This window comes from Hippoglossus hippoglossus, chromosome 5, assembly GCF_009819705.1.
Source record: "Hippoglossus hippoglossus isolate fHipHip1 chromosome 5, fHipHip1.pri, whole genome shotgun sequence".
Classification (NCBI taxonomy): Eukaryota; Metazoa; Chordata; class Actinopteri; order Pleuronectiformes; family Pleuronectidae; genus Hippoglossus; species Hippoglossus hippoglossus.
In genome coordinates, this window is record NC_047155.1 from 26924332 (window position 1) to 26949111 (window position 24780).

Genomic DNA, 24780 nt, shown 5'->3' on the forward strand with positions numbered 1-24780 from the left:
AGATCATTAAGAAAGGAGAGAGATCTATATTATCATCATGAACTACAGCAGATCACTGCACCAAGTCTTAAACAGCACATCAAAACTCTGTGACCTTAGAACTTAATACATTTATCCATGATTCTGTCATGTTCTCTCAGCAAACCAGATGGAAAAAGTCAGGATTTCTGACCTGTTCTTCTACTTTATTTATGATCTTGAAGTCCTCTGTCTGTTTGTCTGTCTGGATTATAAAACTGCCCCACTTTTCTTTGCTCCCCTTCCTTTAAAACGTATGTATATTTATATGCATGTATATATATGTAAAACGGACCTCACAAGAAAAAGATCTTGTGACTCAGAAGTAGAGTGATGTTGTGTAATAAAAACGTATCTTCGGAGGTGGGGTCGGATTGTGGCTTTGATAGCAAAGATTAAAAAATCAAAGTTCAGTCGCACGTTCAAGCTGTTAAATTCAGGTCAGTGCAAAACTAGCCTCTACAAACATTATATCTAAGGTTAAAATGTCTTCCGCCTTTTATTTCTGACAAAATTATCACAATATGATTGTTTCTGTAGTACCCAGGAGCTTAAAGGGATAATTCACAGAAAAATGAAAATTCACTGATCATTTACTCACCATTATGCCGATGGAGGGCTGGGTGACGTGTTTGACTCCACAAAACACTTTCAGGGGTAAACAGCGTTGCATCCGAATTAAATACAATTGAAGTCAATTGCGACCGCTTCTTCAGACGTAATAAAACAACAGAAAAAACATAACATGCCTCCATACTGCTCCTGAGGTGTCATCCAGGTATCTGTAAGCCCCGACATTCATATTCAACTCGAAACAACGTCATTTACACCATGTTTTAAGACTCAATGTCCTCTGTTCTCCTCCTCGGTGGTGCGTTCATGTACCCTTGGGCACACCATGTGTGGCTACGTCCGCTAGCATCACCACTTGCGTCAGTGGACATTTAGGCTTAAAAGTTGGTGTAAATCACCCCGTTTTGAGTTGAATATTTTGAGCTCAGCCTATAAGCAAGATTTTGTAAGCAAGATTACACAAAATCTACTGGCCAAATTACTACGAAAGTTGGCAGAAGGATAAGGGATGGGTCAGGAATCAAGGGGTTGAAGCAGAATTTTTTTTTTTTACTTTCTTTAACGTTGCAAGTGCCTGATTTCATTGATCTCTTTATAATTTAAAGCTGTTCTAACCAATCTCTTTGTGAGAATAGGACTTCACTGCAGGATAATCTCATTACTGCAAAGACTTGATATCATAGAGGAACCACATCTTGAACTGACGAAGCAGTTATCTCTCCTGTTTCCTTTGCAGCCCCCTCTGAAGTATTAGCCATCCGCCAGGAGAACACCAGTCAGAACAGTGTGATTCTGCTGTGGCATGAGCCCCACCAGCCCAACGGAGTAATTCTGGAGTACGACATCAAATATTATGAGAAGGTATACTCAACTGATTGCTGCATCTGTGCCACACAAAAACTGCTCTTAAAGAACCCCAAAACTGAACACTGTAGTCATCGGTTTTGTGGTTTCGTCAGCATATTGTGTTTTCAAAAAACAGTTGACATGAAACTATTGAGGCAGTCCCCAAGATACCTAGAGAACATGAGCTCATTGTCATCAAAGGGCTCTGACTAAGCTGAGCCAAGATACTTTGAATGCAGAGGAGTGGCGGCTGGATAGACTCTGGATAACTTAATCCAAGAAAAAGATCCCACTGGCAGCTCAGCTAATTGAAAGGAAATAGGGGTCGAGAGAGGGAGAGAAAGACAGAGGATGAGACAGTGTAGATTCCAACTTAGTGAAAGTGACAGTGACAGCAAGCGGCTGGCGAGCGCAGAGGCCTTGTGACAAGCTAATTGCAGTAAAAGTGTGTGTGTGTGCGCGTGTGTGTGAGATGATAGAAATCAGCTAATTGCAAAGGGAGCAGCCAGGGAGCGAGAAGTCTCATAGCCGTACAAGCAGGACGGTGGGGAGAGCTGAAGGATTAGCTCGTCTCTTGCGCTGGTATCTTAATCTGGCCTCGCTCAGGGGGCGAGACGCCTGTGGGGGATTTCAAGTGGACAAGTCAGCAATCTGCTTTCTTACAGTTTCTATAGTTCTGTGCTAAACAAGAATGAGTCACAGCAAGGGAGGCGGCCGCTGCTGCAGCACTCTAGCTGAGGACGATAATAGAGACCAAAAAAAAGGCTTTTATTTCTTCACCTAGCACTTCTTCATAATTAGGCTCTTATCCTTGCCATGGATACATGAATGATTCACTCATTGTGTTGTTTGGATGCACTTTGCACCCCCTATTATTGTTGAACTTATTTTACTTCCAAACCTGTAAAGTATCTTTGAATTAAAAGATGCTGTATCGGGGAGATGAAAACAAGGTGAGGGGAGCAGTGATGATGATGAACTTTACTGTTAATCAAGACTTCCAAAAAAAGAACCCATTCCTTTCAAAACAATACATGCACCCCCCCCCCCCCCCACACTCCCTTTTCTTAATGAATATATGCTAAAAAACTGAACTTTGAATAGTGAGTAGGGATAACAAGCTTGATAATTTGCATTTGGAAAAACGATGAATCATAAATGAAGGAATGATTTGAAAGGAAACATGAAAATAAGACAAACACTTTTCAAAGCACCTGTCACTTTCCTGGCTGATAGAGGCAGATCAAAAGATGTGTGAGGTAATTGGCTGCCAATTACATTTGACTGGCAGATAAGGTTGTTTTCATTTATGATAACCATGCATAACACATGGTTCAACAAATCTACCAGATGCATATACAGACACTAAGAAAAGATTATTTGAAAAATGTCTTTTAATGTCTCATATTTAATTTAGTGTGATTTGCCTTTCTCTGCCTTACCGCATATGACCGGTGTTTATCTGACTGTCAACAAATCCTGTGAAGAACTAAGGACAATGTATGTGGGAAGACTCAAAATAAAACGTCCATGGTGAATGAAGTAATTCAATTACATGTCAGCCATTGAAACATTGCGGCCAGATCGGGTCCCTCCTCACTTCCTGACCCCTGAGCCATGTAAATGGACCATGAATGGACCACTGCGCATTAACTCAGTCCCAGTTAAGTCTGTTCAGACTGGGGAACAATCAGCCGTGGAGCAGAAATATCTATGAGGGTCTGAGCTGCTTGAATCTGATGCTGGCTGTACACCTCTGCTTGTGCTCGTACTGGCTGAGGCTGCTTGTACTTCACTTGTGTCTGTGGCGGTTGCTAAAGATGTGGTCTGAGCTGTTGGTGCTGGCTGAGGCTGTACTTGTACCAGATGGAGTCTGTGGCTGATGGTCCAGCATCTCCTCTTCCTAAAAAACTGAAGCATAGAAGTAAATTAAGATTACTGTTACTTATCAGCACCATTAGGCCCATTCAAACTAGCTTCCCTATATTTCGTATAATATAATATAAACGTTTAGGATTCAATGTTTACTAGTCAATGTCAATTTTCAGTCCTTTTTTGATTGCACCAAATTAAAAACACAATTTTTTAAGACACTTCAAAGAGCAGTTCCCACAATGACTGAGCACTTGTGACAGTGGAAAAAAAAGAAAAACGTGTTTCCTGTTGCCATATGTTTCGGTATATGTACATTTAACGTGTCTTGTTCATGTCATCTGATGTGACCTATTTGACTGACATCTTTACACAAACAGCTTTCTTACGGAGATGAATAAATCAATTTATCTGCTGCTGAAATAACCAGATTCGAAGGCCATTTTTTTATTTGTCCTGGGAAATTAAAAACCTGGGGAAACATTATAACATTTTCCAATCATACACTTGTACAGTAGAGTGCATTAATGCATATTTTCTCAACTTATTTGCCACCAACAATGAACTTAGCCCACATAGTTCATGACTGTAGTTGTGACATCTACATTGTACATTCTGTGTTCTAAACCTCACATTTTACGCATTCAGATTGAACAGTATAGCTCTTATGTACTGGCGTTGACCAGCAGACCAATTTCCCTGAAGCTAATGTTTAAATGTGTTGTGTGTCCTTTACAGGATAATGAAGAGCAGAGTTACTCCACACTGAAGTCTAGAAATACCAGCGCCCGAGTGTCAGGGCTGAAGCCGGGCACCAAATACATCTTCCAGGTCCGAGCTAGAACGTCAGCAGGCTGCGGACGTTTCAGCCAGAATGTGGAGATTCAGACCGGGAAAGCAGGTGTGTGTGTGTGTGTGTGTGTGTGTGTGTGTGTGTGTGTGTGTGTGTGTGTGTGTGTGTGTGTGTGTGTGTGTGTGTGTGTGTGTGTGTGTGTGTGCATGTGTGTGTCACATGATGGTCAAGAGCTGTAACGTACTGTATCACTGAATTGTTGCTCAAAACCTCCTGCCTGCCATCAGCAGCCGTGTGCTGTTTAACACAGTGTGGGGAAAAAAGAAAGAGGAAACAGTTCTGTTAAAAGACTCAGCACTGAAATCTTTTGAAAGGCTGCACAGCATGGTCCATGGTTAAAGGGGCTTGGGTGTCACTGTGCCTGATAACCACCTCGCTCCATCCCTCTGTTGCACTGATCTGTACTTTGTTAGAGGGTCACCCTTGTCAGCAGAACGGCAGCATATCCCTGCTTCAAACAGCTGGACACAGTGCAGGGCTGGGGGAGAAGTCTTCAGGAGTCTTTCCACCTGAGGCAAGAGCAACACAGAAAGTTAGGCATTGATAAAAAAGAAAAAAAGAAAAAGTTGTATTCGAATATTTGTCTTTTCTAATAGGGGGTTTGGCAGATAACGTGCGGAGCAGATTCAAGGTCTGCAAAGTACAACCTCCTGCCCGGTTGGAGTCCCAGTGCTGTTTCATTGACTAATAGTCTCCCTTCATTCTGCTGCTGCACTCGACCCCGACTCTCCTGCTCCTGATACTGATTCATGTTCAGACTGTAAAAACAAGAGGACTACACACACACCCCAGCAGCCGACATGCTGAGTCGTGTCCGTTATCCCTCTGCAAACAGCACTGCAGCCGCTCGGTGCTGAGCTGTGCCCACAGATAGAGTTAACCTAATGTTGATATGAGACTAATACCATTTAATTTTCAATAATCAGTCACAGAAGAACATGTTGTGTTGAGGTGTTTGGGAGGGTGAGTGGTTTCTCTGTTTACCCTGGTGTATCTGTGCTGTCAGCATCCTTTTTTCAGCTGTGTCAGTGTGTTTGCTGTGGTTTCTGGCTCTGTCACAGGAAAAGGGTACTTGTGGTATTTGGCTCCAATTCTATAAAGAAAATTGGCCATGTACTGTACATAAAACTGCAGGCATAAACATATATGATGAGTTGGCTCTCTAGTAATAAAAAACAAATAAATATTGGACTAATACTATAATATAGCTTTTTATTGTTTTTTCTTATTACAGACCTCTATGGTCTGTTACCACTGTGGCAACCTGAGATAAATCTCTGATAAACCTGTCTAGCTCAAACATGGTTACAAATATACTAATAATGTCATCACACATAGTAAGGGTTAGCTCATACATCAAACATTGTGTTCTCAATGCTGTTTTTAATATTTAGTTTATGCTCCAGTAAATATTCTGGTGCTATGTTTAAAACAGTGACTGTTTTTTACTTCCTTGGGCGAAGAAAAGTTAATAACTTTTTTTCCTGAATTACACATGAGTTGCAAGTAATAAGGACATAAATGTTGTAATTACTTAATAAATTAATAACTTAGTAAGAAAATATGTGAATATGTATTTTGTAATAAGGTGAATGCAATGGGAAATATATGTTTTTACATTGTCAACATGTCCATATGGTGTTTTTATTTACATCACACAAGAGCAAAACAAGCAGTCCTGTCTCTTTCCTCCTGCAATGAACCGTCAGTGTCAAATAATAAAATAGATCCAGACAGTAAGGGTTTCACTTATGGTGCAGAGAGCAATACATAAAATACTATTTTTAGGCACTCTCACTTGTAGTCACCCCTGTTTCTGGTTCCAGCACGTCTGCCTGACTTACTCCTACATTAGTGATGAACATTGTGTGTTCAAATTAACCACATATTTTCACTTAGACTCACCGATTATTTAGTTTGATTTGGGTGGTCGAAATTCAATGGTCAAGGTCACAAGTTTTTTGCCCCTTGAACATAATATCTCAAGTCTGCCTTTAGGGAATCCCTTAAAAGCTCAACCAGTTGTCCCTTGGACTCAAAGATCAACTGATCAGATTTCAGTGGTCAAAGGTCAAAGGTCACAGTGACCTCATGTGGGTCTGGAAAAAAACACTAGTTCTCGTTTGTGTGCAGTCTGCAAAGAAATGGTGTTCTTAAAGGTGGACACTTAATCACTTCAACCTCTGAATACTAATGACAATATGGGGTTGAATATTTCCTACCCATAATGTCGCGGACACACTTTTCAAAATACAAACAGGAGGTAATTAGAAAATGCGCGGCTCCTATAATAGAGGTCCAAATTCGTGTTTATCTTGTTTGACCAGGACCACTCTACCTGCCGCCTGCATTTGCCAGTGTGTGTCTACAGGGTAAACTGGAAACCCTCAGCTGACAGTGTGTTTGTGTGTGTTTGCAGCTCCTCTGCGCTACAACACCATGACCATCGTATGGATCTGCATGGCCCTGGTGTCCAGCCTGGTGACCTTTCTGGCCATCATCATCTGCAGGAAACGGCAAGGCTACACTTTACCACACTACCCATCGCTGCTGTGTGTGGAACACTTTCTTACACTACTCTACTGTGCCTCTCTTTGTGTGATGTTGCTGTGTTTTCCCCTGCTTGTGCCACATGTTGTATTTGCTGCAAGTAAAAAGAAAGTAAGGCTAGAATATAAATGTCCTCCAAACATGGGAACAGATCATATTTAAGGCCGTGTTTGAGAAGCTAAACTACCTTTAGTCCCACTTATCATGTTCAAATGTTCAAACTGTTGAAGTGCACTAATAATGTGCATGCTGTTCTACCAGTAACAAGGTCGAGGACTGGAGATGAGCTCTGAAAACTAATGCTTCAGCTGCTCTAAACCCGCCAACCCTCCCTGTCTTCTCACTGACTTACACAGCTAATTTTCCAAGTCATAATTTCCACCTCATCTTGGATTTAATTATGTTGATTCATGTCCAGTAGCTTTCAAGCCAAACGTTCCCATTTATCCCATCAGCCCCCCCTTCCCTCCCTTTTGATGTCTTCAACTTACATCTCTGTAGTGTAGTACAGCAAAGAATAATTCATTTCAATGCACTTAATTAATTCATATTTCAATCCATATTCATTTTTTTTCGTTTCCATTCTCTTTGAGGAGAAAAACACAATAAGTTGGAGGATTTAATGATGTGATCCAGGCAAAGCCATGTTACCTTGACAGCGAAGTCCAGTATATTTAATGACACTAAGATGAAGGATGGAAAAAGAACATCCTCACTGATGGTGGAGTGTAGAAGTAAAATTTTCCATATAATAAAAGAATATGAGTGCACTAAAACGTAGTGAGTTGGGCAACTCGCCAGCCTAATATGAAAGTGGTAAGAAAATACCAAAAAGGCCCTGAGACAGAAAGGAAGTAAATTTGAATGATGAGCGGAAAAGAATAGTTCACCGCAGATGAATCAGTGGCCACTGACTAAATGAGATTTTAATCTATATGAATATAAAAATCAGATAGTAAAACACAGCACCCTGGCTAATGCTAGTGCCCTGCGATCATCTAAGATACATGCAGTGTGTGCCAGCAGCCTGGAGACTTATGGATGATTAAGTAACTTCATCTCATCAGTTAATTGGAATAACTTTGTCAAATTATTTTCGGTAAATTTACTTTTAGCAGCTCTTCTGTCACCTGCAGCATTTAGTCTGTGCTGATTAGCGTCCATGATGCAAACAGTAATAAGTGGGATGAGACAGTTATTTGAGGAGACGTCTGTCAGTGTGGATGTCTCAGCAGCCCTGTCAGATTTTAAAGTATCTATACTGACAGACAAAACTTTCACATTTCAATTCGAGCTGGACAAAAAATGTTATATTTAAAGGAGGTTAAATGCATTAGCAGAAGTTAACACCACAGAAAGTTAAATCTCAAGCGTTGAGAGATGATTAATGCTACATTCACACATGTGGAATCAAACAGTGGTCAGGTGACAGGGGGCACTGATTGAGAACTGGACCTCATAGGAAGTGGAAACGCTGCTGGTTCTGAAGCAATGTTAATAGCTACTAAAACTGTAGCTTGTAGTAAAGCCTGCTTCAGCAAAGGTGTTGTGTTCGTGTTGTTCAACCACTTCCTTGATCTGTTTTGGAAGTTGTAATCGCTCTGTGCTTAGTTTCTGCATTGTGATTGGTTGCTCACATCGTAACAGAGGGCATTTATAGAAGCCTGCTGCTGGGGGCCTTCTCTCTGTAGCACAGTGGGGAGCGATGCCAGGTCCCTTTCACAATGAATAGCAGCCTATCTCTTTCTCAGGTTTTTGAGTCTGTGAGCTCTGTTTTTGTTCCAGTGCCCATGTAAAGATCACCTGTGAGTTTCATCTGAAAAGACTGCAGGCCCTGGGAAGATAGATAGATAGATGTACTTCATTGATCCCAAATTATGAAATTATTGAAGGGACATAGAGAAAGAGAAAATTTAAGTTTTTATTTAGTACTTCTCTGTCTTTTCCCAGGCTCCGTAGTAAAACCACCAGCTTTCATACTGAAGTTAAAAACTAGCAGGAAATAAACTGCCTCATAAAGAATCAGTGTAGTGACAGCATCAGAAAATACAATATTTACATTATTTGAGTTGAGTCAATTAGAGTGAAAGCTACGAACCCACAAGGAGCAAGAGACAGGCTGCTACTTCTGTATCTGTGAATGACGTGTTGAATCCTCCTGCCCCTTCCCTCCTTTCTCTCCTGGGATGTGTTTATTGTGGCTTTTTAACATGTATGTTCATGCCATGTCATGTAAATTTGCTATCATGAATAATTAGAAGCTAATGATCAAATTAATTTGATTGGTAGAGTCATAAAGATTCACAAAAATATGTTTTCTATGTTACTTTCAGTGGTATGAAAATTAATTATATAATCATCTCCCCTCTAGTGGAGAGGCAAACAATCTATGTACGTTCAAAATCCTGCACAAATAAAAGGCCGATGCACTGTTTGGTTTAATACCACTAAGAGTACATGAGATAATATGTCTTTTTAGATGATGTTTTATTTAACATCAGAGGGTAAGGGTAGCCTCTGACCTTCTCCCTCTGGCTGCCAGTGCAAAAAGAACGAGTAAAAGGTCGACTGGTTGTTTCTTTACAGATAAATATGCAGCAATCAGTTATGAAAATGTAAAAAAATTCATTATGAACAATGATTCATTAATTAATTATGAGCAGTGGTAGGAGTTTGATGATCACTATTGTCCTGTACTCACCCCGCTGTATGTTTATGTGTGTGCATGTGTCTGTATTTGGATGATTGGCTGCGTGTGTGTGTGTGTGTGTGTGTGTGTGTGTGTGTGTGGTTTGTATAGACACTGTGGCTACAGCAAAGCCTTCCAGGACTCTGATGAGGAGAAGATGCATTACCAGAACGGCCACGGTATGTTTGACCCATTCCCCGATTATTACCAATAATAGATTAGATCTCATTAGAGTTCCTCCTCGGAGCAAACAATCTTCATCACGCTCTGAGTGATTACAGGAGCACACAGGCCTTGTTCCCTGTGTGCTGCTCACTCTCTCTCTCCCTCTGTGCTCCTTTCTCCAAGCCATTCCTTCCCTTTCATCAGCTTTCCCTCCACACGCCGGTGGCAGGGGCTCAGATGTGATGTTGCTCTCATTCTCCGATATGTGACCAAATGGTAATGTTGTTTATCTTAGTGTCATTCCCAGACGCGAGGTTCTATATCGACCCACACACATACGAGGACCCCTGCCAGGCGGTCCACGAGTTTGCCCGAGAAATTGAAGCTTCCAGGATCAAAATAGAGAAAATCATTGGTTCAGGTAAAACCATGAACTTGTGTACACCCACACGTGCACGCAAACACACACACACACACAAACACACACACACACATGCATGCGCAGAGTGGGAATCATTGGCTGAGCTAAGTTAAAATCATTGGATGGTGTAAAGGCTGTGGTGTGCAGCAGAGAGGAGGACGGCAGAGCGGAATCAGAGCGTTGCGTGGGGCTGTCAATCAAAGCTCCTCAGACAGGCAGGGAATACTAACACTGTGTCAGGCCCACAATGCATTGCTCCATGTGACTGCTGCAGACTTTCACAGAAGTATAGGAAGCACAATTACAGTTCTTCTGAGCGAAAGATAAGCACTAATGAGAAATGATGGATGGATGATTGGCTTAGTTCAGGGTGTGCACATGTATGTGGCCAGACGGCCAATAAGTGGATCTGTTTCTCTTATCTAACCGAGCAAATAAACTCATTTGCAGCCATGTCTTAAGAGAGAGTGTGAGTGCAGCTAAGAACAGTGCATGTCCAGTACAGTTAACAAAAGTATTAAGGCAGAATGTGAATGAATTGTCTTACTGTTGTGTTTAGGGGAATTCGGGGAGGTGTGTTATGGTCGTATGAGGCTCCCGGGGAAAAGAGACATCCCAGTGGCCCTGAAGACCCTGAAGGCAGGATACACAGACAAGCAGAAGAGAGACTTCCTGGCCGAGGCGTCTATCATGGCCCAGTTCGACCACCCCAACGTCATCCGCCTGGAGGGAGTAGTAACTCAGAGTACGCCACCACTCATACATGTATTAACGTATATATGTTTATAATGTATTTTTATAGGACATCTGGAGCGTGAACATAATAATTAACAGTGAAAATACGTTTTTATTACATTTTATCCTATATTCCTTTATTGCTCCATTACTAAACACTAGCTCTTGATCCTCTTTGACTTATAACTCTACATTTTATTTAAGCCCATAAATAAGACTCCTGCACAGATCCATTTTTTCAAACCCGCAAATCTCCACAACAGACCCATTACCAGCAATTATCTCCTTGTCAAATCCGGACCCGCCGGAACCGTTAACCGGCGACATGACCCATTGCCCATGATTAAACACACATGCTACATTCACAGTTACTTACATCAAATGGGTTATGGTGCGTGAGTTGTGTTCTTGGAAAGGTATCTGTGAAGTAGTGGTGTCATAAGCTTTCACAATAAAATGTACCCGACCCGGTGCAGGACTGTATAATATATATTCTGAGATGCTCTTGGGCTGAAGATTTAAAAAGGGAAAGTATCAATTATAGTGACTTCATGCTTATGAAATGCAATGAAAGTGATATATTTTAGTAATATTTGCCAGTGAGCTTAAAGCACAGGGGGAATGTGTGTGATGTGTAGTTATCTTTAGTGGGAAGGTAAAAGAATCATCTAAACAATAAGATGCTTATATTTGACCTGCGTCAAATGCTCATCTGAAAACACTGCTCCATAGGATTTTGCCTAATTGTATCACATCCATATAAAATCACACATAGTCTTTTCGTCACGTTTCCACTTGTCTTGTCTTTCTGCTTTTTAACCAGCTGACACGTGACACAATTCAGATTCTGACTTTAACATGGATATCAGTTAGAGAGAATAAAGATGAATGAGTTCTGTAATCTATGACAGCTCGACAGTCTGTTCAGATAGTCAGAGTCTTTACTCTGGTGTCTCCTCGCAGCTGTCTGAAGGAAGCAGGTATCTGATTCATCTGCCATCTTTAACAGGAGCCAAGGAAATTCACTGGTGACATTTTGTGCAACAAGCAACTGACTGTTGCTAAAGAGCCACAGAAATATCAATGCTTATTAACATCATTCATTATTCTACAGTTTATACTGCAAATCAACAGGTGTGTTGGACACACACAACATTGAAAAGAGTTCACGTAGTCTCATGAAACATCTGAGATCGATAAAGACTTCTCTCTCCACTGATAACTCCCTCAGAAGTGTCCATTTCTCTCTCACTCTCCCCCCCAGTGTCTGCATCCAAACACAGGTCAACCACTCCAACCTCCATGCTCTCTTTATCAAGTCTGACCAATGTAACACCTGAAGCTCAGCGTTTTTAAATCACAGTTGGGGTAGATGTGTCTCTGCGATAACCAACATGATATGATAGACTGTTGGGGTACATTATAAAGTGCTGCTTACAAAAAACAAGGCAGTATTTTTTAATTGTGGACCATACAAGGTTCACGTATACAGTCTGTCACAAAATGAAAACAAAGTACACATCAGATTTATATAGACTGAATTCAAAATTTTAAAATGACATCCCACGTAACAATACGTCTTCTCTGAGGAAGAGTCTTCACTGGTTTATCAAACTGTTGGTGCGTCATGACAACTTCCTGTAATGAAAGGGGAGTTGTGGTGAATGTAACTATAAGTGATTGTTATTATCACAAACACACACTGATGTATTGCCATGTACGCTAAAAACACTGACCTAATTTATTTAAAGTACATATTAAATTCCCATGTAACTTTAGTTTAGTTTAATGCCTGAAAAATAGGGTTAGGGTTCCATATACATAAAACCTGTGTATTTAATGTATAAGTTTAACTTTATTTAATGAAATCATTCTCAAGATATTTGATTTATTCCCACTAACTTAACATGATAGGAAACTTTTCATTAAATCTGACCCTTTATATTAAACTTAAAGTAACATGGGAACGTTATATGTAATTGAAAATACATAAAGTCAGTGTTTTAGGTATTATTATTTTTTTGAGTGTATTCTTTCTGATCTCTCTTGGTCTCCAAGTGAACAAGGTGAACCTGGCCATGAGCAGACTCAGTCAAACTAAACTTTAACTTTTTCTGGGGATTGATTCAAATGTCATTGTTTTTTAGATATTTAGTCATGATCCAAAGACATATCACTCAAAACTAGAAAATGTCAAGCTCATGATGTAGCTAACTAGATAAACAAGCTCAAGAGCATCTCAAACCAACCAATAATTGTTGACATTTCAGTTTGGAGTAAAGTGGTGGACAGGCCGACAGACAAACCTTAACGTCTGTAGATCCAGGCCAACAGCATGGCTGAAAACTCAACAGCAACAACTCTCTGGTTACTCAGGGTTATTAACAGAGAAGAACACAGCGTCAATTACAGTTCAATGTGGATATAGGCTAAATAAATTGTTTACATGCTGTTGATATCTAGTGCAGCACAGGAATGATCCATCATGTTCTTGTCTGTTTCTCCAGGCAAACCGGTGATGATCATCACAGAGTACATGGAGAACGGCTCTCTGGACTCCTTCCTCAGGGTTGGTATTCATACTTTTGGTCGAGGAGCATTAACAGAGTCTGGTTTTGTTGTTTTTGTCCTGTGTCAGTCTTTGGTGTAATTTGACTATTTACTGTATATTCTCAAAGTACAGTTTGTCCATTTAACTGTGTGGACCGTGTGTGTCTGTTTTCCTTGGGGGAGGACATCACTGCCCATTCGAAACAATATATCACCAAGATGTAGGCGTCTCAGCACATATAATGGAAGCTTTGATTTAAACTGACAACACCCGTCCTGAAAATGCAGAGAACACATCAAGCAGAATGGGATTATTCTATTCATGTGATATTAAAATCTAGAAATTAGACGATCCACACTTCCAGTGTTCACATCATATGTATCACACGACTGTTGTCAGGCACCAGAAGTTCAGAGCATCACTTGCAAACGTTTTCTTCAGTGAGATACTCTATAGGTTGATTTACTGTTGTTTTACATCAAAGTCAAACAGATCCAGTATTTGCTTATATGAAAATACTGCAGATTATAACTTAAAAGCAAATCCCTGTCATGTTTTACTCTCTTATCTTTACTCTTTTCTCTATCTTGATTAAAATCTTGACTATTATCACTCTCCTCACATTTTCTTTTCTTTTTTTTTGATTTGCTGTTAAAGCTTCTCTGTCGCCGCCTCCTCCTCCTCCCTGATCTTGTCTGTTCTTTCCTGCGTTCCTGCAGAGACACGATGGCCAGTTCACCATCATCCAGCTGGTGGGGTTGCTGCGCGGCATCGCGGCCGGTATGACCTACCTGTCTGACCTGGGCTACATCCACAGAGACCTGGCTGCCCGAAACATCCTGGTCAACAGCAACCTGGTGTGTAAGGTGTCGGACTTCGGCCTATCCCGAGTACTGGAGGACGACCCTGATGCTGCATACACCACCAGTGTGAGTTTTCACATTGAGGCAAGCATTAATGCAGCGACACACACACATTCAGACGCATGCACTGTTCCTCAAAAGAGATTGTCATTATCATGGTGCGTGGAATATAAGTGTAATATATGCACAAACCTTAAACAATGTATACACACCTCCAATAATTGGACATATATATAATTATGACATTAAATGTCAAAGTTACAGTCTCATGTTGACTTACATGATAATAATGAGTTCCACAGAGTGAGGAGAAACTATAGAGATTTTAAAGGGTTACTTAGGGATTTACCAGAGTGCTTCCATAAAGTTTGGGGACTCCCCAAGAAATCTGAAGCCACAGAGGCAAAGATTTACAAACTTTTAGCTTTGAGTAAAGTCTGAAACCCTGGAGCCAACATCTGTGAAGCCATATTCCTCTTATGGTATCAGCTAATACTGAGTAGCTGTCTATTGTGCCTTCTTTCCCATATTTGGAGAGCGGCTCTGCCATTGCATACATGATAATGAGTTTTTAAAAAAAACCTGTTGATATCATCAAGGTTATCTCTGTTTGGGCCTGAGACTTGGAACAAATTGAAGTTGAGGGTTGAAATACATTTGCTGTATAACAAAGGAAGAGTCTAATGAAAAATGCTTTATGGGAAATACAGTACGTCTGGAGCCTGACCCTATATATACTATATATACTATATTGATTAAGAGTCAGTAAATCTTTGTCTTTGCTGTTTCCTGTGAGTTCTCTAACTTTATGGAAATGCAATAATAAATCAATGGAGTAATCCTTTAATTACATTGTTCAAAATATTGAATTAGATTTCTTTGTTACAAGGCATCAACCTTAGTTAGATTTTAGCACATCCTTCCTCTGTGCTTGGACAAAACCAAACAGATAACAATAAATAGATACTGCTCACTTAAATGTGTTCTTTGAGATGTAAATTGAATGACATGAAACACAGTAATGGTGATTTTAATATCACATTTCTTACCAAATTATTGCTGAGTCTAGTTTAGAACCTCTTATCAAATGTGGGCAGGTTAATGATCAAACTGGTAAATGATGTTTAAAGACAAACTGTGGCCTGGTCTCTTTCCAATAGCGTAGCTTTCTAGACACCCCCCATCCTCTCTTGTACTTGTTTTGCCTCGGCTCCAAGAGCTTCAGCTTCAGGCATTACTGGGGCTGGAGCCAACAACCTCGGACCACCAAGGGCCCTCCACTCTAATGCCCACTTCAGGGGATTCTGGAGGGGAAACGTCCTCTGTGGTAGTGGTGCCGTGTGAATCTCTGTCGCTCTCCATTTTTTTATGGCCTGAGGACGTCACTGACTTATCCAGTTCTCTCTACCTAGAACCTAGAACTAGTTCACAACAGACAATTTTCAGCCATATTTGCCACCGACAAGTTCTGCAAGTGAACGACAAAAGACACAAAACGGCGCTGGAATGCTTGCAGTCTGCAATTACTATGTGTGAAAGACCTGATTATAAAGGCTCGCTAACGGATCTCCAACGCATCCCAGGCGCAGATCATATTTCCAGCCTGTTCTAACCTCTTGGAAATCTATTCGGAAGTCGGCGACAATTACTGCAAACTCCAGCTAATCAGAGCGCAGGACAAGGTGAAGGTGGTAACGGTGCATGTAGTGATGAAGTGTCCCCTGATCATTTTTTACTTTGGACATGTCTGAAATCGGGGAAATCAAGCAGTAACTATCTCTGTGAGGGACAGAATAACACAAACTCAGTAGAGCTGATGTAAATTGCACCAGATTTTGGTCATTTTTTGGACAAAAAAGTGAGGCCCGAGCTGCTCTCCATTCTTTATAACTGTGACGTCCACTGACATGTTTCACCTCCTTCAGTTTGATGTGTCATTCTGTGAGCAGGATGTGATCAAACGTGTGGCAAATCGTTTAGTGTGAACTGCCCAGCGATCCGACTGAAAGTCATGTAGTGTGAACTTGGCTTTAGGCAGCACTAGGCAGTAAGTGGTGTCCTTGAGAAGCAAGTATTTTGAACCTTGAACTTCAAAAAACATAAACCCTGAGATCATTTCAACAAATTGCACATAAGAATTCACTTTTCTCGTGACTTAGTGTGATCACAGTGAAATCATTTTGTTTGGGGGAAAAAAAGATCAAAATCTTAATATTTTGTGAACTGAACTGACAAGCTGAAATGCATTTTGTATTCATATACAGGCTTTAAGTTGGCAGCTCCACTGAGAGCTATAGCCAAGAGAATAACAAAAAGGCAAACATAAAAGTCAGTGACAGATACAACTGTACGACAGTGATGTAGAAAAAAGAATACAACCATAATCCCGTAAATGTGGGAGCAAAGTAAAATCTGTGTAAGTGCTGCAGTTGAGAGCAGCCTGATATTAAACCTGCAGCCCGATGGGAGCAGATATATTAAGTCTTAACTAAAAAGGGCAGAAGCAGCTCCTTCCACAGTCTGATGCTATCAGCCTGCAGCACACGGAAATCAGCATTTGACACATTTGTCTGTTACAGTCTGTTAAAGCACAGAAATCAGATTACAGACAGCAAGGTGATTACACGCAGCATCACTCAGACACTCTGGAGGGGATGAAGACTGTAGATTGTGATATTACAGACACCAGTGTTATTACAGCGCATCTTGAATTAATGGTGGATAATGGCTGGAGATTAATACAGTTCACATAAATGCCTGGAAATTTTAAGTAAAGTGAATAAAGCTGCTTATTGCACAGAATCCAAGTGGCAGCAAAGTCACTTTGAAGAACCTGTCGAGTATTACGACAGTGAATTAAGGTTAGTGAATTCCTCTGGCTCGAGTTGCTGGATTTAGTGTTTAGCAGGACAGCAGGTATGTGCAGCGGCCCACGTTCTGAGAGTAACCTTCAGATGTTTAAAACAACCCACGGGGAGAGCCGTGTTTGTTTAACAAGTGATGTATCCATTTGTCAACCTAATTAAGTGTCAGCTCCACGTCAAAATATTGTAAGTGGCTCACATACCTGCTCACATTTGCAAGTCTATTCTTGTCCTGACCATGTCCACACTGGCTCACTCTAGTCTTTAATGTGTCATTTAACTTCCTGCTTTTGTGGACATTCACCCAGAAGTTCATAGTAACTAAGTACATTTATTACAGATTTTAGGAAGTACTTAAGTTTTATCGATGTCCATGACTTTTATTATCTGTATCTTTATTGTTATTATTTGTAGTCTGATCGTGAAATTCTTATTGTTTGTTGTAAAGCACTTTGTTACTTGTGTTGAAAAGTGCTATACAAATAAAGTTATTATTATTATTAAGTATTTCCATTTTATGCTAAAATGATTCTATTAATCATATTTCAAAGGGAATTTTGATATTTCCTTGATTGTTACACAAGTAAGATTCTCCTAGAAAACAATGATAGGCTTTAAAAATATGATGAATTGTTTCAGATTATACTACTCAACATTTATTATGCTGTTTTCAATTTGAAAGCAAAGTCACACACATAGAAGACACAGAAGAAGATGTCAAGTGAGTCTGTGGTGATAAGAGCTGACGTCGGTGTCTGTGCTGTCAAGAAAAGTGGAATTAATACATCACTTCCTGCCTCTTGCCTGCTGCACCTGGCTGCACCACCGTTGTGAACGCGTCTGTGCAGAGAACCTCCCGCTGCGTTGTTCATGTGTAAAAAGTAAACTCCAGGTAAAGTCCGGACCCAGTTGAACTCCTTTTTGTGTCTGGCAGGGCGGAAAGATCCCGATCCGCTGGACGGCCCCGGAGGCCATCACCTACAGGAAGTTCTCCTCCTCCAGTGACGTCTGGAGCTACGGCGTGGTCATGTGGGAGGTGATGTCTTACGGGGAGCGACCTTACTGGAACCTCACCAACAGAGACGTGAGCCCTGTTTTTTTATCATAGCTTAGATTCACTCAGTTTATTTTCCCACTTGACACTTTGCTCTCATCCATATTTTCTTGACGGTGTGCAGGTGATCAAATCTGTGGAGGAGGGCTACAGGCTGCCTGCTCCCATGGGCTGCCCTGGTGCTCTGCACACACTCATGCTGGACTGCTGGCAGAAGGAACGCAACGAGAGGCCGCGCTTTTGCCAGATAGTCACCGTTCTCGACAAGCTAATCCGCAACCCGGAGAACCTGAAGTCCATGGACATGCTCTGCAGGTGGGCGAGCCGCTGAATAGCGCCACATTTGCAGCGAAGCTACATGGGCGCATTGTGTCACATGCTAAAGAGTCTTTTGATTTAATTTGGCCAGACAGTTCACCAAAATGTAGTCAAATATTGGTTCTTGTGATGAGGGGATTAAGCTGCAAATCAAAAACAAGACCCCGCCTGTGAGGGGCTGAGAAGATGATCTCTTGGACAATATATGGAGACAGACTGTTAGGCTACTAAGTAACTGTCCTAGTATGGGAGACGGAGTAAATCCAATCTCGTCCCGCTGCTATCAGACACGAGCGCGGTGGGATAAAGTTGCAGTGTGAAGTTTCCCTCAAAGTTCTCCATCAGTTGAAGCGAGAGGTCATGTTCATTTTCCAATAAGCCCATCTGATAGACGCGTTGTGCGTTAAGTAAAAGCCTCGCTGTGATATTGACATTGATCTGTGGTGAACGTGGGAGCAGGTCTGAGATGACACCAGGGCCGAGGCTGGACTTGTGTAAATTGCTCAGTTCAGGCCCCAGGTCGCACAGAGTCAGTGTTGCGTGGCATAGTGCTTCCCTGTACGTCTGTGTGTGAGGGTGAGGGGGAAATGTAGTTAGAGGAAGAGGCAGAGGAGAAGCAGGAGCGTTAAGGATTTCTCCTTTTATTAATCTACCCAAAGCAGCCATCCTGCAACCTCAGCCGCCACCTTTTCTCTATCATTTTAACAGCTATTGATTTTCTGCCTCGGGTACTAGTGCATTTCAAAGCCCCCTCTCACCCAGTCACTCTCCCTCTTGCTCAATTTTTGACTCTTTTCTTGTGTTCTGACTCCCTCTAACTTGTCTTTTTGTCTTCCCGTGTGTCTTCCTCTCTCTGTCTATTCACGGCCGTCTCTCTCTGCCGCAGTTTAAGCAGTCCTCCGCTGATGGAGAGAGCTATTCCTGACTTCAGTAGCTGTAACTCAGTCGACGAGTGGCTGGACACCATAAAGATGGGCCGCTACAAGGAGCGCTTTGCAGCAGGGGGGTACCACACTCTGGGACACGTCATAAGCCTGAACCAAGGGTGAGCACTGACTGCGATGAGGGTGATAACAGCTCAGAGGTGACGGCGAGCTGTTAAGCAGCAGAATCTAACGCTGGGCGCCACCAGCTGATGTCTCAAAGGCCCCTGCAGGGCGAGAGATCATTAGGGCTTTAACAGTTTGACTGACACATTGAAGTGGGTTCTGGCTTCTCCACACTTGTAAAACTGCTCCCAGTGAATCTCAAATGATTTAATCTGTGTCACACTACTGTCAGTGAAGTTCCTTCAGCCATGTTTATATGTAGACCCATTAGGAAAGGGGGGGGGGGGGGGGGGGGGGGGGGGGGTTCCCCTCTTGTTGACAAGGGCAGTAGGTGCAGGGCAACCAAATCAAGTTTATTTCTGTATTGCTCTACTATAAAATAAAAATAGAATAAGATAAAAACAAAATTAATTCATAGTTAAAGCCAACAATTAATTGTTTATGTGTTCGTCAAATTTTAAAGCTGTGGAGCAGAACATGCCAAATAATTAGACAAAGACCTGGATTTAAACATTTGACTGACACACCAGGTGTCTAAGAGAAAAAAAGAGGAAATAATAAATCCAACAGAGTCCATTCGAGGGGAAGCTCTTCTGGCCGCTCCAAGGCTTTTAATTTGAAATATAGTTTAGTTCAGATACTCACAGCTGCCTGCTCATTGGGTCTTTTCGGTCACAACAATGTTAAAGAAAGTTAAAAATTAATTCCTGGGGCAGCTCAAAAATGTAATGGGTCCTTACATGACCCATCACATCCCTCCACCAAGTTTCATTGACATTCGTCCAGTAGTTTTTGTATAATAGCAACAGTTAACCTTTATTGCTGCTGTGAAAATGACACAACATTTAAACACGGAAGGAGTGTTAAGTTTGCATTAAAACTAAATAATAATAACAGGGAATTAATAGGTCACATAACAAGTTAATTCTGGTCAATTATACTTAGAATAAGGTTGAATAAAGAAAATAGCATGTGTGTAATAGAAGTCTGTTTCAAATAAATGGCTCTACAGTCGAAGTACAGTCAATTAAAGCTGACAAATTACAATCTGTTGTGGTGAACTCAGTATTTTTAACACTTGGATGCTAATTCAAATCTGTCTAACATCTGAGTGTGTTGCCGGCGCGTTGACAGAGATCTGTATGTGTCTTTATCTGCGTGCTGTGCAGAGACATCCAGAGGCTCGGGGTGACGCTGATGGGCCACCAGAAGAAGATCATGACCAGCGTCCAGCTGATGAGGGTGCAGGTCCTCAACAAGAGTGTGCCTTCGGTGCACGTATAACTGCCACCTCTGCGGTTTTCTTCCTGCTGAAGTCTACAAACCCAGGCTTCTATAAGGTCTAGAGGGACTCCATGGGGAACCAGATGAAAGATAGATAAAAGGGAGAGGAAGATGTTTGGGAACTTTACAGACTTTTTTTTCCTCGAGAGACTGAAGAACGAAACGTGAAAAGGATTTTAACCATGGAGCAAGTAAACATGACTTCTTAAGGACATGTCCGACCTTTTCATTTTTTTTTCTTATCCGATCACATCTTCTGAGTTTATTGTCTTATTTGTAAATGGAAAGACTGCCTTAATTACCACATTTTTTTCATTTTGTTGCCTACAAAGAAAAGATAATTTATCAATCATGAATTTATGAGAGTCAAATGATTTACTGAACCGGGCAATAGCAAGAGTACATGGCGTGACGTGTCGGGTGGGGATGGGGAAGGGGGTGGGGGTAGGGTGGGCGTGTTCAAATGTTCTGATGGCACTCGCCACCTCTCCTGCAGTAAACAGCTTGAGAACGGAGAAAAGTGAGAGAGGGCTCACCCGAGTTGCCAGATCGTCTCCGCAGTGGAGAAGACCTATATCACCCCAGGCTATTAATACCATCAACAGGCACATTTCTCCACGGTCCAGCCTTGATGAATGACCCCAAGAGAGCCCTGGAGCCCTCGGCCCAGTTTGACGCTGCACAGCGCACAACTACAGTACTAGGAAAGATGTGTGTGATTCAGTTACAGTGCACTTTATTCTACAATCTCTCTGTGTTGGAGAGGCTTTGCAGTCGTGTCACAAACGTCCCTGCAGCCACAACTGGAGCCACGATGTTGGTCTGTTAAAGAATTAGCTGTTTTAAAATGTTACATAAATAACTATATAACATAAAACCCCAAAAGAAGATATATCTAAAATATATAGTGTTATTAGCTCACTCTTCTCGTTTGTGTCCAAATTTCTTTCACTGTAAAAGTGACTAAAAGGGAACATTTATTTCAATAGAAAAATAATACGTATTATAATATTATAATATATATAATAATTTAAAATTTAAAATACTTTTGGCCTTATCAAACAATGTTATAAATAATGCATATGATGCATTTTCAGTAGGCTTATGTTTGACGATTTCTCCTTTCATTTCTTATGCTGTCTTTTCTCAAACTTATTGCAAATGCACTGCTATTTAAAATGTGTCTTGAATCAGGTTTCAAAGTAAACACTGTATATTTTATGCATTTCAAATATTGCAAACCTGTTTCAGCTATGACTGTTGAATATGTATTCTTGACCTTGGAAAGAGCAGCTCTACACTACAGGATCACTTCTTAGCACTACTGTTTACTAGTGAAGAACATGAGATGGGGCTGAAAGTCCTGGAAAATAGTAAAACTATTTTATCTATTTGACTTTTATTGTTTTTCTAGATCAAATATATTTGAAACTGCTAAAATAAATATAATAAAAAAAGTATAATAATATATTGTTCTCACATAATTTTAGGCTACATGCTTTTCCTTGATTACTTTCAGCAACAGAAATACATTTTAAGGCATTCTTGAAATGCATCAAATATATTGGAAATGTATGATGGCCAAAATTACCATAGATTAATCTCAACATTAATCTCTGTTTTTGTTTTGTCTGCTAACTACATAGCTAGCAGCAGGACAATTACAGAAGAGCAAACTGGGGTTAATGTTACAACTAGATGCTAACTCAAGCTTCTCTCACACTGTTATAACAATTGTACAACAGGAGGATGTTAATTAGAAAGGCATACATTGATTTGTTAGTCGGTCTTTGCTAAATATATCTAAGTAAATAGGAAATCAGTCACGTGTTTGTGAAATGTATTCAGGAAAAGCAGCACAAAAATGATGTGTCTGCTGAATGACACAGGACCTGTTTACAGTGATCGTGGAGGCCTCCAACATGGCTGCCGTTGTCCCACGTGGTGTTGGCGAGCCTCTGTTGTCATCATTAGAATAAAACATATACGAATTTGAAAGTGGCTCATTCAACACCTTTATATCACAATTTTTCCTAAAGCATCCCATGACTGCCACACCTGGAGAAGTTTGAACATTTTGATATTTTATAACCCTTAAAATTCCTTGATTAGTAATCCAATATTAATATATGCTGTACGTCTTTTTAGCTTTCCCCAAATTAGTCATATACAGTGGTGGAGCGTCCAATATGCCCAAGATGGTGTTTCAGCATCTGTATAATGTTTTGCTGGGAGGGTTGTGTTACACCTGAGCATCCTCTTATCCTCTGGGCATTTCTGAACACAATGCTACAGACGCTTGTTTATTATTTGGAGCTTACTTGTGGGATCAGCGTCGGCACTGATGCCATTCGGTGCAATAATCCTCCGCCCCAGAGAACGTATCTGAACACCTTTTTATTGTGAATGCTGGGAAAATAGTACACATAAGCTACGCAGACTGTAAAATAAAGTGTAACTTCTGATTAAATGTGATGACACTGTTGGCCTCAGTGTTGATGAAAGCGGTGACCATGTAAGTAGAATGTTTATATCTAAAGGCTCTGAACAGAACATAATCAGCCCTGGTTTCTACCCTGCTCTGTGCCATCAAGAGAATGTATTTTCTTGTGCACCTCGGTAGGTTTTCCTCTAGATGGTTGATGTCAGTTTTTATTAGAGAAGAACCTCATGAAATTTCTTGACTATGTATTATAATGACATTTCACGACTGCTTTCAGAAGATTTCTGTTTTTCCTTAGGGTGATTTTGAAGACACTGGACTTGAACTGAAACCCCATGTTTTATAAAGTTAGGATATGTTTTTGCTAGATGAATTGATTTATAATGTATACAGCAAGTTCAGTCACTGGAAGGAAGAAGAAAAAAAAACTACAACAACCGGATTTAGTCACTCTGCGTTATTTATTTATTCATGTTCATTTGTTTATTTCAAATAATACAACTCTGAGAGGTTTTATTACAGTTGATGCATCATCCTTGTTGCTAATGATAAATCATAAATGTGCAAACTGTCCATAAATACACAATAAAGGAACGTTTGTCTGTGTGTGACTGCAACAGTGATTTTCTGCCTTTTCATTGTACAACAGTCGACATCCTGCCTCACTTCTGAAAACCAGTTGTTAATGGTTGTTAATCCTCCAAACCACATGGGAAACACATTTATTCACTGAATGCAATTATGGCAATCATCATTTTATGATGGTTTAAAGCTGCATGAAGACATATTTGTTATATTTAAAATGAAATATATGACTGTGTGGGATGCTGACAGATGTCGCTTGTTGACTACGAGGCAAAGCTCCCAGACTCTTTTGGCACAGAGGCATTAGCCCCTTTTAGCACATTGTTTTGGGTTTCTGGTCCACACCCTAACCCTGACCTGCCTGTAGCTGCTACACAAATTTACTTAAGTTGGTAGAGACCAAAACAGAAAGAAAAGCGTAGTAAATATTGAATTGTCCAAAGACAGAACTCTAATTCTATTAAATGGTAATGTTGCTTGACGTTCGCTGAACAAGTAAGTGGGGATCTGTCTGCTGGTGAATTTGCAAAAACAACTTTGTGAGGTAGAACTAAAATGGCCACTAACCAAAGAGAAAGACCTCATGCATTTAACCTACCGGCATAGGATTTTCCATGTGTCCGTTCAAACATGAAATACAGGCGCATGCGTCTGTGTGTCAATAGGCCTCGGAGAGAGATGTACAGGAGGAACAGAGCATCATGTAAGCAAGTGCCTCACGTAAGATTTGTCCAGGACTGACAAAGCAAACCCTCATTACTCACTATGGTTGGTCACATACAAGAAGCATATTTATATTCACACAGAGGTGTTTGATCAGGAGTTCATCTGAACTTTGCAGCGCCATTATGCTCACTCTGCAACACTCAGGTTGAAAACAATTGACTTTGACTTCCTTAATGCTCATTGCCGAGTTTTTGAGCAAATTGCTTTACGTGTGTGTATATGTGTGTGTGTGTGTGGGGGAATGAGGCCTGACCCAGCTCTGAAACATCATTTCAGGCTCAGGCTGAATAGGGAATGAGCCTGATGAATCTGTGTCTGAGT

General features: G+C 40.8%; 1 protein-coding gene across 1 annotated transcript in view; it reads left to right on the forward strand.

Moving 5' to 3' along the window:
* epha8 (eph receptor A8) overlaps window positions 1–23768 on the forward strand; it is a 116249-nt gene extending 92481 nt beyond the window's left edge. Inside the window, 12 exon segments of the mRNA XM_034585638.1 lie at window positions 1328–1452; window positions 4048–4210; window positions 6582–6678; window positions 9513–9580; window positions 9862–9987; window positions 10547–10732; window positions 13230–13291; window positions 13993–14202; window positions 17935–18084; window positions 18179–18369; window positions 19259–19417; window positions 20591–23768. Of these exon segments, the coding sequence (XP_034441529.1) occupies window positions 1328–1452; window positions 4048–4210; window positions 6582–6678; window positions 9513–9580; window positions 9862–9987; window positions 10547–10732; window positions 13230–13291; window positions 13993–14202; window positions 17935–18084; window positions 18179–18369; window positions 19259–19417; window positions 20591–20705 (1652 nt within the window). The 3' untranslated portion in view covers window positions 20706–23768.
* Window positions 23769–24780: the final 1012 nt, after the last annotated feature.